General features: G+C 38.7%; 1 protein-coding gene across 1 annotated transcript in view; it reads left to right on the top strand.

The window, feature by feature from the left end:
• The first annotated feature begins 525 nt into the window (after window positions 1-525).
• Window positions 526-15,209, top strand: part of LOC135335771 (uncharacterized) — a 29,437-nt gene continuing 14,753 nt past the window's right edge. The window contains exons 1-7 of the mRNA XM_064531320.1: window positions 526-589; window positions 651-979; window positions 1,112-1,339; window positions 1,577-1,926; window positions 2,048-2,111; window positions 7,763-8,487; window positions 8,781-8,808. Of these exons, the coding sequence (XP_064387390.1) occupies window positions 655-979; window positions 1,112-1,339; window positions 1,577-1,926; window positions 2,048-2,111; window positions 7,763-8,487; window positions 8,781-8,808 (1,720 nt within the window). The 5' untranslated portion in view covers window positions 526-589; window positions 651-654. The remainder of the gene's footprint in view (window positions 590-650; window positions 980-1,111; window positions 1,340-1,576; window positions 1,927-2,047; window positions 2,112-7,762; window positions 8,488-8,780; window positions 8,809-15,209) is intronic.

Below are 15,209 nucleotides of genomic sequence, written 5' to 3'. Positions count from 1 at the left end.
TTGTTGCACTGTAGAGTAAGTCGCCAAACTCCGTCAGACATCAAATTGCGTCAGGTAAAAGGGCGTGTAACGCACAAACAAAACAAGACTGATTCAAACTAATTACACACACTAACAGATGGCCATGGGCCTATTATCCAGCGAAAACTTAGATAGGCCAAGTCGCTTCCAGTCCGAGCAGTGATAACTTGAAAAAAACCACCGAATTTTTCGATTTTAGTCAGAACGTACCGATCGCCGTTTTTGCCAAACTACACAACTAGAGCTAACTGACACAAGCTGAGTACAATCTAGATAGAGTGCAGTACAGAGTGGAGCAATTCCCAGAATCAGGCGACCCTGCAAAGCGGAGCTACACTTGTTTCTTTGTGAGGTTGTAAAGTGCTGAGTCAGCAATATTCTGGCTAAAAGCGCTAGTATATAGCGCCTAAAGTTATAAGCGCTATTATATTAGCTTATCTAGCTATAAGCGCTAATATAATAGCGCTTATAACTTTAGGCGCAGAGAGAGATTTAACCACACCCCCTGCACAAAAGTCTACGTTTTGACTTTCGTTGCCAATCCCTCTCTTCTTTATCTATGCTCTAGGTGAGTACTCATAATAATTTTTCATTGAGCTAACTTGATCTATGTACAATCTTATATTCAGCTACATGGGGATCACTGTAGAGTTGTGGAGAGCTCGCATTGGGCTGTTTAGTGGTGGGAGGGGATCGCGACCACACAGTAAAGCTCCCTCGACAAAACACCAGCCTCTACACTTCAGTGATACAGTGGGTACTACTGCGAAAGTGGTTCAAGGAGGATTGCTTTTATTGTATATTCTCACATTTCTGAGCTCTCAAGATAAAACTGAATTCCTAAAACGTACAAGGAACGTTGGTCTTCTGGTGATATCGATTGCTGTGTTGCTCCACTCTCTTGCCCACCTCTTGCTGTTAGCTGGAGACGTTGAGAGCAATCCTGGGCCTCAAATGGGTAATTATAGCTTTAATGTTGGCGCCAATTAACTACATGCATGCATGGGGGTACTCTTATACAGTAGCTACATGTACCGCGGTATGTACATATAATTATAGTGCCGGTCAGTTTTTTGTATTATATATACAGATGACACACTAACAATGGATGATTTAAACGAAGCTCACACTAAACTGTACGACTCTCGGAACAGATGGTTTGAGATTGGACAAGCTCTACATGTTGAGGATGTCGTACTAGATAGCATCAGAAAGCAGTATGCTAAGGATGACAGCACCTGTCTTCGTGAAATGCTTGATCACCGTTTGAAATCATGGCCTCCTCTAACCTGGAAGGAGTTACTTAATACTCAGTATGGTATGCAAGATACTTGTTAATTTAATACGTAAGATTCCTAATTGCATTTGCGTTTGTTGTCAGTGCGTACAATTTTATGTATTGCCCTACACTCATGCTGTTATAATTATCCAAAAACTGCTTCAATATCTGGGAAAGCAATTATTAGACAGGAGGATCTCTATCGACGTTTTGTACATTATTTATTGCATGGTGCTATTTGGTGTAATGATATTAATTACTATTCAATTGTTATAGCATATCTGTCATTAGGATCATCTGCTCAACCAGTGAGTACAGTTCTTCAAGTGCTATTGGACAAATATCAACTCAGTCCTTCTCAAGTCGACTGTCAAATTCAACAAACGCACATACCATATTTGGCTGCCTTTTTTGATAATGTTGGTTTCTATGTCGATGTGATGGAATTAACCCCTGGTGAACAAACCGATGTCAAAGGTGCAGAAGCTAATCAATTAGCCGTGATCAAGTGCTTGAAACTCTGGAAAGGAAAGAATCCTGCACGAGCGACATTCTTGACCCTTCTGGAGATGTTGGTAAAGTTAAGGAAGGAAGAGATTGCCGATCAAATCTGTCAGTACTTAAAAGTGAGTTTGTGTGTACACTCTATAACAATAATTATAATTATATACCGGTGCTTCAGTGATGCTTAACCATAACTCATGGTTTACGTTGCCTAATGACACCACCACTCCTTCTTTGACACAGGAGGATATCATCACCTCACTTCCAACACAGTCTAGTATTCAAGGAGCATCTAACTCACCTGAAGGTAAGTTTAGTATTAAGAACGAGATTTTGTTTCTCACATGCCGCTGAGTTGAAGTTCTTTTAATATAGAGTTACACATAATTATACACTAGCTATCATTATTGTATATATATCATTATTGTATAAGAAGGTATTATGAGACGGAACCAATTATATGAGACAGCTGATTAAAACAGGAGTGCTTCAGCTATTCTGTCTGCATTTATTTATAGTAATAGCACTATACCTCTCTAGTATATTTTTTCCAAAATTAAAGCACGTCAACTGTTATTTCATGTTCTCTGAGTATGGCACCAACTTAGAGCAGCTAAAACAAGGTAGCTTGAACTAGGAAGGTGCTCCTGCTTCCTGTGGAGCTCAGAATTTTTCCTTAAAAAAAGGTCGTAACTTATTTTCCGCAGTCAAATGCGCATCAGATAGCCCTGCCCACATATACATTTCATGATTCTAATCACTAAAGCATTGGATGTGCAAATCAATAAATTTGACACGTCTAGAATGCCAGGGGGGCAGTTGGCCCCCCCTGGCTCCCCGCTGTCTACGGCCCTGCTATATCCAGGCACCAACACGATATGATTTCCTCGAGGGTAATAATTTTTGTGCACGGGTGTATTTTACCTGTTTAACTTTGGGTATGATTTTCTGGAGGGTAAGTTTTTGTGGGGGGTCTGATTCTGCAACTTCAGTGTCCTTTTTGCAGTGTCAGGGTTAGTATTTTCTGGTGGGTATTATCAAGGGCGTATGAAGAGAAGACGGCATGCAACTCGCAATGTATACTGCGTAGTCGTCAAAAAACTGATGAGTCAGCAGGATATACTATATTTAGCCAACCGCCCACACGTAAATAGGCGTGATAGTGGGCGTGAACACTGTTATACTAGAAATGTACCGCAAAATTAATTTAGAAGAGCTTAGAATTGATCAATGGCTACTTCTAGTCTATAGCATTGGTCCTTCTCTTCACTTTTGTGGCTAACTCTACCTAACAGTACAGTGCTAGCTAGCTAGCTTGCTTGGTGACTATTATGGAGTAAGTGCACGTGCAATCTATTTTTAGTGCACACGCCCCTCCCATTTGTAATTTGATAGATTGTAGTTGCATGCCCTCTTCTCTTCATACGCCCTTGGTATTATTGTCACTGATAACATTCCATAAACGGTGACATATACAATTAGTACGTAAGTCTTTTCTTCTCAGTTATAATTATACTTATATAATTATGCCTCGAGGCGTAGCCGCACGAGGGATACGATAAAGCGGACTGTGTGTGTGTCTGTTCCAGCTGTAACTGCTCAACGGTTGCAATGCGACGAAAACTAACAGCTTCTATACGCTTCTAGCCACGTTCTCTTGGATTTTGATTCGTGGATTAGCAAACTAAAGCTTCTTTCTCGAGTTATGGCTAGTTTGACTCACATTGAAGGCTGTTGCAGTCTCTTCAGAATCTTTCATAGCATCATCTGTCCGCACAAACTTTCTATTCAACATATGAGTTAACCTTGCACTAAAGCGCTAGCTTTTTGTTAGCTACAAGACTCAGAAAGTATCTGTTAAAACAGCTAGCTAGCAGTAGCCATTTGTGAAATTGATCTCTTTGGACACACCCTTTAGTTATTCCTGTGGATGTAATGCGCATGCGCGCTCATTCCTCATGTGTGATATCCAGATCTATCATCCTGGCAGAATCATCTTTTTCTTGAAGGCCTGGTAAGCCACAAAACACTACCATATAACAATTTAGACACTAGTTGATAAGATCTACATGGGAAGTACATGGGAAGTACATGGGAAAAGTGCCTCAGAGCAGGTATACTATGGGGCTTAGTATACCTGCAAATTTACTTAGTATACCTATAGTATTCCGTTGTCAAGTAATTGTATTGTAGTCAAGCGTTTGCGCATGCGCACTAGTATCTAAATGAGTTAGACACTGTTTTGTCGGTGTCCATGTGATTTAGAAGCCCTCAGCCACTTTAGTACCCTCGCTACGCTCGGGATACTAAATCAGTGCCTTTGGGCTTCTAAATCCCATAGACACCTCCAAAACAGTGTCTAACTATTATATAGATAACAATATGCACGTACACAAGTCTTTTCTTCTTAGATATTTTATACACTGAACTACAGATCCTAGAAGAATCAATTTTCTTCTTTCTTGAGGTCCTGGTAAGCCACATAATACAACAATAGATGCATGTAAATAGGTAAGTCTTTTCTTCTCAGTGACTTTATATAGATAAGCTAACTTTTAATATTATAGAAACTACTATAACACTAATACTCTTTGAGCGAAAGTATAACATGGCGAGAGGCATTAGCAAGCGCACGCTTGCAACACTCGTTGCTTCGATCAGTATTGTTGAAGATTATTTATCAAGCCATCAGATAGGCTTCTGTTTCCCTCTCTTGTGGGGAATTCAATTCTGTCAACAATTGCAATCAACAATAATAACGTAACATTATACCTCTTCACCTCTTCTAATAGTTTTTGAGCAAAAGCAAAACAAAGGAGAGAGGCATTAGCACAGGGCAGCTTGCATCACTCGTAATAGATAATCACTTTCTTTTAAAATGCAAATATTTTAATTTAAGATTCATTATAGAAAAACTTATTCCCCCTACTATAACCATAGAAAAACGAATAGGAATGGATTGGAAACACCTATCTGGCCAATGTATTATTACGGTCACATGACAGGAAGCTCTATTAGATGTGTGAAATTCCGTGCGGGGGAGGTTAACCCTTTCCCCGTTTTTTAAAACAAGAAAATACAGAATAAATCACAATTTGTTTTAAAATTCATATATCATGAACCATACATTGAAATGACTTGTAACTATTTCCTACAGGTAGCGCAGACCCCAGAGGTATCTTGACACCATCTTCGTTACCTAGCAACTGACCACCCCCACTAATTAGCAATTGTTTACAAACATTCACAATTATGTAATAATTTTATTGTATGAGGGCACAGAGTGGCTAAATAATTATGCTAAATAAGTGTTCTCAATGTTCTCACGGTGACATGGTTCAATCAGGATCTGCAAAACGTTCTCTGCGAGGTCGTATCAGCAGACACCCTTTTCCCGGGAAATGTTTTCTCCATGCACCTACACACAGTTTACAAGTTCAATGGTGGCTCATGATGTCCAATGCTGTACTAACTAGCCTAAATACAGTTATACTGAAGCTATCAAGACTACAGATGCTACTCTAGACTTATACCAGATCCAAGAAGTTGGTACATCACAAGAGCTTCTTCCTCAGGCCTTCAGGCTCTAGCTTAAGGTAGCTTCTTATCTAGCTATGATCCCAGTCACTGTCCTCTCACTCAACAAGGCCGTAAGCATCGATATTCTCACTGTCTAGCTACTCTAGAACCCCACTGAGGTTGTACTTACAAAGATCTTGAAACATTATCAAACGGTCACTTTTCTTTTGACATTACTGTACAAAGCGTACCACAAGGGAGCATATTAAAGATACCATGTGAAAGAGCAGCTCAATGCGCATGTGCTGGTACCTACAGCGTGCACATAGCTCGAACACAGCGTGCACAAAGAATTTTTGAAAATGACCACTAGAGTGGCCGTCATATGACGGCTTCAACGGGGAAAGGGTTAAATGTTGAGAAATTAACTCTTTTTCCGCTGCAAGCCCATAACAACGACCCAGAGGAGGTTGGACGCGCGTCATCCATCGTCAGGTTTTATCACGTGCGCTCATAAGAATCTAATTAAAATGACCGATTAGGCACCATTAGGCACCTCGATTCTCCACTGTTCTGCAGGCTGTACAGAGACACTGCAAGTAGCCAGAAGTGGTCTAGTCCAAAAATTCCGTACACGTCATTTGTTAGTGTAGTGATATCAGTAGCATTCCCACCGCCCTCTCACCCTGCTGAAAATATAGTCCAAGATGGATCTAGACTAGTATTTAGATTTTTTTGGCACTTTTCCAATTTTTATCTAACAGGATTATGATCTATATGAGCAGAGGAGGTCAGAGCACCATTAATCTATTTCTCTTTAGCGTTCTCTAGCTCTTACTTGCACTGACAAGCTTTTACATTCTCACCTTTGACCTCAAAAGAATTCTATAAAGGTTTATAATTATCACATGACTGAAGGCGCCATGATGATGCGTGTCCAACCTCCTCTGACAACGACCCTATAGAATCTGTAAAATTATGTGGGACTAGAATGTCAATAGACTGTAATGGAGGTTCAACTCTAGTGGAGCATGCTACTGTTTACATCCCTGAAGAAGAAGATGCATCTGCTGAACTTATAATTGATAATGATAATTGTGTGTAACTGATAATGAGAGGAGGATATGTTGTTGTGTCCAACTTGTTAAAATAATAGATGTAGTTACACTAGTACAATTTTGCTCGAAGCAAGAAGCAAAGTGTATTAAAGGTAGAGAGACACTACAACATTGGACATAATTTTTAATTGTTTTGAAAAATTAATTAGATCGATTATTATTGTCTAATACATTGTTGTAAGATTGTATAAACATTTTTTCCTGGGTCTCTGGGAGAGGCTTGTCATTGATAACTCCTCTGTAATAATTATTAATTATGAATCACAAAATTAACACAATACGTACGTACAAACATGACATACTTACAATTATTACGGAGGATATATACACACACAGCGTCAAAAATGTATGTAACGAAACGTATTCATGGCTCATATCCAGGTGTTAAAGCAATACAAAAAATAAATGTCATATTCCTGTTCTACTATAAACACACGTTAAACGCTATACTCACCCTAACTTAGAAGTCACTGTGAAGGAACGGAAACATGATAGAGAAAATTTACTACAAGTAGTTACCAATTATAATAGAATGCAGCATTGATGGTTATTCCCTGAATATAGGCTTTCATATAATGCAGCATTCAGTAAGTAATAGACTTGCGAAAGTGAGCTATAGGAACAAAACCTTAAACTGAATGTAGCTGTTTTGAGCACAAACCCAGCCAGTGAGCATTAGAACATCAGCTGGAGCTATCTGGGAAACCATGTGGATGCTAGAAACCCAGTGCATATCTGGATTTCCCCTGTAGAAATCGGCTGAAGAGAAAAGCGGCAGAGCTCACCAGTGCATAGATTCTGGAGTGTAACTAGCCTATATTTTGAGGGTGTGACGTTACATGTTGAGATTGCAATCGATCACGTGAGGCGTTTCCAATTCCTTTCTATTCGTTTATCTATATGCTATAACACTCCAATACTTTTGAGCGAAAGGCAGAGGCATTAGCACAGCGCAGCTCGTTATTAGCTAGTAGCTTTATGTTACGTAGCTTTGACACGTCTTCATTATGCCTCGGTACGTCCGCGTAAGCGAGGTATACAGTAGTGTGTTTGTGTGTGTGTAGACTGCTACATGCAGCTGCCACGTATGCATGTGTATGCTGATATGTCATAATTAACCACTACACCTATACACCCACTTAAAATGTGGTTTGAGAGTGACATAGTATGTAACGTACTGTGGTTTGTACTACAGCTGCCATACTATACAGTGCTCTTTATGAACTCTTGGTAGCTTTATGTTACGTAGCTTTGACACCTCCACCGAGGCATCAGTACCTGTGGTGCTTTTATTCACCGTCAATCATTTCTCTATTCTCAGAATCTAATGTGGTATCAGGAAAATGTACGAAGGAAAAACTCACCTCTGCCAAATGGGCCAAGTGGGAGCTGGACTCACTAGAAATGGATAAAAAGTTCTCAAATTTGGTAATGAAACTTCGGAAGTCTTTGGAAAGTCGAATTGTTTTAAAGCAGTTGACCACTTGTTTAATGGATGTGAGCTGCTACAAGCAAGTGTTCAAAAGCCCTAACCAGTGTTTGTTTTGGGAGAAACGAGAGGATCTACAAAAGGCGAGCGATATCTATGATGTATGGGATGTTATCCGTGGCTATTTTTCATATTTTTCGTATGGATTGATTGAGCATCTCACTGACCATCTTGGAAGTGATGAAGACAAGGACAACTTTTTAGTCTATGTTAAAGAGTTTAAAGAGTATGCGAAACGAAGGGTTCAGTACCCGACGAAGTTTGATTGTGGTTCCAGAGATGATAGTACTAAGATGATTGTGAAGCTTGACTCTACTTATGACAAATGTGAGCTTCTCTACTTGAAACAATTTGAAGAAAATCTAGCAAAAATACTTGAAGTTGATGTAAAAATATTAATACTTTGTGGAATTAATGAAGGCTGCGTTCAACTTGTGTTCGAGGTACCCTCTTTCATTCCTCCCGACATCTTCCCACTCACACCCAATCAAGAAGCAGAAATAAGAGATCTTGGGGTAATCCAATTGGACTGCGGGGACTATCATTTCGAAGTACAGGTAAATATATCTGTCCGATGTACTATTGAGATACGTATCTGAATGATGAGTACTGTAAAGTTATCCTTACTGTACCCTCGTGAAAATACACCCACCATTTTCTGTAAGAATTTTAGGCACAAGGATAGTCAAAATATCCTCGTGCAAAAGAACTTTGTAGCAAAAGAGGGGGCAGACGTATATTCAACATGGGCGTATTTTACGAATGTACGGTAATGCATGGGTGTACCCATAAAGATAATTTTGACGATCACTGACATTTAATGCATAATTATTATCTTTCTAACATGTAGGATGCCAATTCTCAAGGTTCAGATAGTGGTACGTAAGTTTTCTAAAGCATTAATTTTACATATAAAACTATTACCATATAGTGTTACTACCGTATAGCGCGAAATTTTCGATGGACTTAATTTTCGCTGATTTCTTGGGTTAGCAATGCTACACGAAACTTAAGTCCACGAAAATTGCTCTTTAATTAGAATTATCTGCTATAACGTGCAAAGATTAAAGGCGTGGCTTCCGGTAAGCAGTCATTCTACGAACATTGTGCCATTCCACGAAATATAAGTGCCATGAAAATTTCGGACTTTACGGTATTACAAATGGGTACTAATTTTAGCGTATTTTAGCGAATTTGTAATTTACGCTAAATTGTGTCCATGCTAATAACTCATTAATTTATTATGAATCTCATTAAAACTTTTTTCTTTTCTTTTTCATGAAAATTTACTTTTGAGAGTATGCTAACTAAGCAAGCTAGCCCTCCAAAGTTTCCATTCAACCTTAAACCAGTCATACTTATTGACAAAATATTGTGCATGCAGCTAACGAATTTGTTTCAAATCCTTTAAAAACTGAGAAAAATTAATCTGAAACGCTAAAATTACTACCCGTCTATAATAGTAACCCTAAATTATATAGCTGCTTGCATGATAAGAACACTATATAACTCATGCGATTTCTGTTCTCATGCATACTCTCAGATGCTGACTCGGACAATGATGACAATCAAAGCAATCAGCCATCTGTGATATTCGACAATGAGTCAATAGCCGTGAAATCAAGCAGTTCGAATTCTGACTCTGGATACAATACTGTGCCATCTAATCAAACCTCATCAGCAGTACATACCGGACTTGAAATTGACTTCGACACAGACCCAGAGGTATTTTACTTTATACAGTCACCATGCATGTCAGTTGATCATAAGTTATGCCTTTTTTGCAGGTTAACGACATAGCTACGCGTCTGACAAGTTTGCTGTCTGGAATTAACTCGTTCCCAGTAAACTTGTCCATACAGTTTTATGCCAAATGGAATGAAGTACTACCTCTCAAGATTCATTCAGCCGTGTTCAATGGAGAAATGACCCAAGTACGGTTCCTGATTGAAGTTCTACACTGCGACTCTGATTCTTGTAATCAGCAAGGTCATTCTCTACTTCACACTGCAGCAGCTTGTGGAGATCTTAACTTTGTTAGGTACTTCATCGAAGATAAGAAAATCAATGCAGCAACTGAATCCATGAACAAAGAAACACCACTTCATCTAGCTGCTCTTAATGGACATCTACACATCGTTAAGTACCTTGTCGGTACTCAGCAAGTGGATCCTACAAGTAGTTGTCTGGATAACAATGATTGCTCTCCACTACACAATGCCTGCAGAAGTGGGAACATTGATGTAGTAAAGTACTTGATATCTGAGATTCAACAGCACCAATTACTCGATGTGAATGAGAAATCCATCGATGGAATTACACCTATCCATTTTGCTGCTGGAAGTGGTAACCCGAGTTTGATACGATTTCTGCTGAAGGAGCTTAAACATTCCTTTCAAGTGAGAGCTGAGTGTGACCTGCAAAGCAAAGACGAGGTTAGTCATCATCGCACCGTGGAAAGTGCAACTAACATTTTGTTTTATTGGTGGCTTATTGCTCCTAATAATAATATATTTATTTACTTTGCAGAAAGGAAGGTTGCCTTTTCAGAATGCTGCAATATATGGCCACACTGAAGCTCTAAAACTGTTATTGAAGGAACCTGGCGTACAAGTGGACTCGTTGATGAAGGTACATAGTGAGATATCGTACATACATGTAGGGTAATTCAATCACTCCACACGTACGTGTATTGTACACGACTATTATAATTATATACAGGACAATCTCACATCTCTATACTTGGCAGTCGTACAAGGGCACTTGGAGTGTGTACAACTTTTTCTTCAGAAAGGGGCGAATCCAAATGTTCATGTGAGTATTATTATGCATCGAGGCGTATATATAGTCACACGAAGAATACAGTATAAAGCTCTGTGTGTGCGTGTCTTTGCAGCTGTATAGCTTCTATTAGCTTCTACTTAGGACATTCCATGTCAACTCAACACAAAAAAATTGAGCACCCCCTCCGATTTTAACGAAACTTGGCATATACATACCTTACCATATAACCACACCCAATTTTAACAACATATGTCGTATGGCTTTTTAGTTCTGAGCCCTTGAAAATTCACCAAAATTAGGTGACCCATGCATGCACCTACGCTTCTTAGAGCATAACTTCTGCCATGACAGATAAAAACTGTACACCGTACTCCTTATGATATATGGCCTTTCAGGTGACGTGCTTAAAGGGGGTGGGTACTCGTTAAAGGGTCAAAAGTCATTATTGTTAAGCATTACTCAAAAATGGTACCCTTTTTTTACCAAACTAAGTCTTTAGGTACTATTTCCCAGTCACCTTGTATAAGTTTTGTGATGGGATCTTCATAGGATCAGAAGATTCTTAGTATTTCTGTAAGCAGTCAACTCACACAATTTATTCAACTACGTAAATGCTTTTAGAGGTCATTCCACGAAACTTAAGTGCCATGAAAATATCGCGCTCTATACGATATATAGAGCAATTTGTATCCATTCAAAGGCCAGTAGCTATTCTATAACTTACGTTATCACATGATATCCATTTTTGTGTGTGCAGTATTCTGGATTCACTCCTCTTATGGTTGCTTGTCTTGAGGGCCATGCTAGAGTTGTGGAGCTACTGATTGCTGCTAAAGCTGACATTGAAGGTCGTTCTCTAAAAGATTCAACCCCTCTTATGCTGGCTGCTGGAATAGGACAAACAAAGTGTGTCGATGCTCTCATAAGGAATGGGGCTCGGGTCAATGCAACGACCAAAGTAAGTCTTGACAAAATTCTCCGATTACAGATTTGCATAATTATAATGTAGTGCATGTCATTTGCACTCAAAAAAAAGAAGTTATTCTACAACCATGCACTTCATTGAAAAGGTGCCGGTCATTATTGATTACTTACATACATTACAGGGGTGTAGCAAGCAAGTTTAAAGTGGTCAGGCCAACTTACAATTAAAGGTCTTTTTTTTCTGCTATTGAAACTTTTGGATACAGCAGTGAATTTTACCTAAAAAAAAGGTCATCACTTTCCTCATTAATCAGCATGCGGCATTATCAGTAACAATTATTGACGACCATTATACCAGGAAACGATCATGCAATTTTCAAGAATGACAACCATTACCTACTCGGCTACAAAAAGTGGTCAGGCCAAACCTGACCGCTTGATACAGCCTTGCATTATTATAGCGGTGTATGGGGTTTTATATTTTAAAAAAACTTGATGGAAAGCGTTAAAATAGGCACGAAGGGTTGATCCAAACGAATACCGTATAGCGGGTATATTTCGAGGGTATAAATTTTCGCGGATTTTATTTTCGTGGTCTGAGTTCCAGCCTTTTGGCGCATGCGCACATCAACATGCAGCTGTACCTCCACACCATTAGCCTCGAATCTATAATACTGAACACGCCTACTATTCATAAATTTTCGTGGGTATAAATTTTCGCGGTACAGGCGAAAACCGCGAACATTAATACCCTCGAAATATACCCGCTATACGGTAATCGGCCACGCGCACTCCTGAGCTACATGTAGAACTCATTCTCTGTACCATCTGCGCAAAATGTTGTGTAGCTTTTTTGTTTCCACTGTATATAATTATACCGTATAGCGAGTAATTGTCGTGGGGTAAAAAATTCTAAAACGGTGATTTCCGTGAGTATATATATATAAATTTCGTTTAGTCTCGTTGCCTGCACTGCATTCATACGTTACAGTAAGCCATGCCTACGTTAAAATTTCGTGGAGGTCAGCTTGACCACGAAAATAACGAATTTTTACCCCATAAAAATAACCCGCTATACGGTATGAAGTTTTGATGTCTGTATAATTATGTGTACATGAATCACATGCACTCAGCTTGATTGACTAGAATTTTTATACCTATAGCTTTTACCATTGTTGTATACTGACAATTGGATTCATTAATTGCTAAGCCCTGAGTAGACTTACGTACTTCTCAATTAATGTGGAGTATAATTTCCCCTAGATGCAGGCGTGAATTTGATACTGGTAAATCGAACACCCTATTCCCACCATGTACCTATAGAGCTGCTGCGTAACATGCACTTACATAGGGTAGCTGCAATCTCTGTAATAGAGTACGGCAATACATTTTTCTGTGACGCATGCATTATTTTTGTATAGCTTGGATTCACTGCTCTAATGTCTGCTGCTCAAAAAGGTCATCCTGAAGTTGTGATGCAACTTATCTCTGCCAGGGCTCAGATCAAAGCTCGCAATCAGTATGGCCATACAGCTCTCTACAAGGCTGCTCTCAAAGGACAATTGGAGTGTGTTAGTACTCTCCTCAAGAATGGAGCATCCCCAAATTCAACGGACAATGTAAGACTACAATCATAGTAAAAACATAATTTGTTGTTGCATCACTGTATATACGAACATAATTATAGTTACTATACCATATAGCGGGTCATTTTCGTGGGGTTAAATACTCGTTATTTTCGTGGGCAAGCTGACCTCCACGAAATTTTAACGTAGGCGTGGCTTACCGGAATGTAGGAATGTAGTGCAGGCAACGAGACTAAACGAAATTTTTATCCCACAAAGATTACCCGCTATACGGTAGTCAGATACTCAATACATACATTGTTATACATAGTTTTTAACGTTTTTTTTTTTTTAACACTGTAACGTCACTATATAGATGGGATACACTACTCTCATGATGTCTGCTCGAGATGGTCACGTCAAAATTGTTGAACTTTTGATTGCTGCAAATGTTCATGTCAACGCACAAGGTAAAAATGGAACAGCCCTGCATTTGGCTGCCATTGGTGGTCAGACGGACTGTGTCAGTGTTCTCCTAAAGAATGGAGCCGATCTCAAATTAAAAGATGAAGTGAGACACTGTATTACTATAATAAGTGTAAAAACATTAATGGGGGCAAGAATAATTAGGTTGGCCGCTCAAACACCAATTGAAAAAGAATGCAAACAAGAGTTGCATATAATAGGTTAATTAGTGGTTATTTATTGCATGGCATGGTTCGAGTAAGGTCCAGCTATATAGTACTACTCTTCTCCTTCAACTTACTTATAGGTTGTATAATAGTATAATAATATAGTTGCTTACTCCCCTTAATGTACTCCGGCATTGTATTATGTATAAAATACTGTAAATGAAGGATCAGTTGAGGGCGTACCGGCCTATTGTTTGGTGCTAAATTTTATCGTCTATTGTGAGATTAATTGGCTTTTTACTCTCTCCAATGAAATGCCTGCAATAAGCCTGCATGAACACTTGATTAGAAGAGAAGAGTAATGCGGCTGGACCTCACTCAAACCATGCCAATATCAGCTATAAAATAAACACTCCTATGTATATTTGTGTCCTTTTTTGTGTTGTGAGCGCGGCTTATAGCCTACCCTATACTTGGCCCCATTTTTTTACATTGTTTTTGCATTAATTTTGTTTGTACACTTCAATTCACCCAATTTATAGGTATATGTGAATGCATCAAGTAAAAATTAGGAATTAGACACATTTCCGGTTTTGAAATATGAAGCTTTAAAAGTTCAACACATTGCAGTACATGGTTTGTAAGCAGGATGGCTTCTTGGAATTTTTTGGGAAACCATTTTTACCACTTCCTACATAATTGTTACATGTTAATTATAATTAAATTGATAAGGTCAAAGGTCATATCAATTAGGGGTTAAATAGAGTGTTAGTGCAATTGTCTATTATTTTACTTGTATGCTTCTAACTGAATTCTGTATGACAAGTACTCAATTGATTTGTTCCAAAATGGGTATACACCTTCTTTAGATGTTAAAAAATGGTTCTATAAAAAAAAAAACAGTAAAAGTAGATTGTGTCTAATTCCTAATTTTTACTTGATGCGTTCACATATACTAGCATACATATTTATATGCATTACGCATGCGTAAGCGAGGTATATACGGTTTGTGTGTCTGTCTGCCTGCATGTCTAGGCTGCTATATATATATATACAGCTGCTCTCATTAATGAATGAACTGCAAGTAACGTTTTCTATTTGTGGATTTGCAAAATAAAGCTTTGTTTGCATTATAGCTAGTTTTGCTTACTTTAAAGGTCTCTTCAGACTCGTGTGTAGCAAAATCTATTGGCTATTCTACCCAGTATAGGTAGCTCTGCACTATAATTATATATATAGCTATTAGTATAGCTGCAAAAATGAGAAATAAGGCTGAAAAAGTTACACCTGTAGCAGCCATTAATTATGGACTTTGAACTTTTGGCATCATTTTTAGCTGTAGCCGATTAGTTCCCACTTGTTTACTGCAGATTC

The sequence above is a fragment of the Halichondria panicea genome, chromosome 5, assembly GCF_963675165.1.
Source record: "Halichondria panicea chromosome 5, odHalPani1.1, whole genome shotgun sequence".
NCBI lineage: Eukaryota > Metazoa > Porifera > Demospongiae > Suberitida > Halichondriidae > Halichondria > Halichondria panicea.
This window is presented reverse-complemented; position numbering and strand designations above follow the sequence as displayed.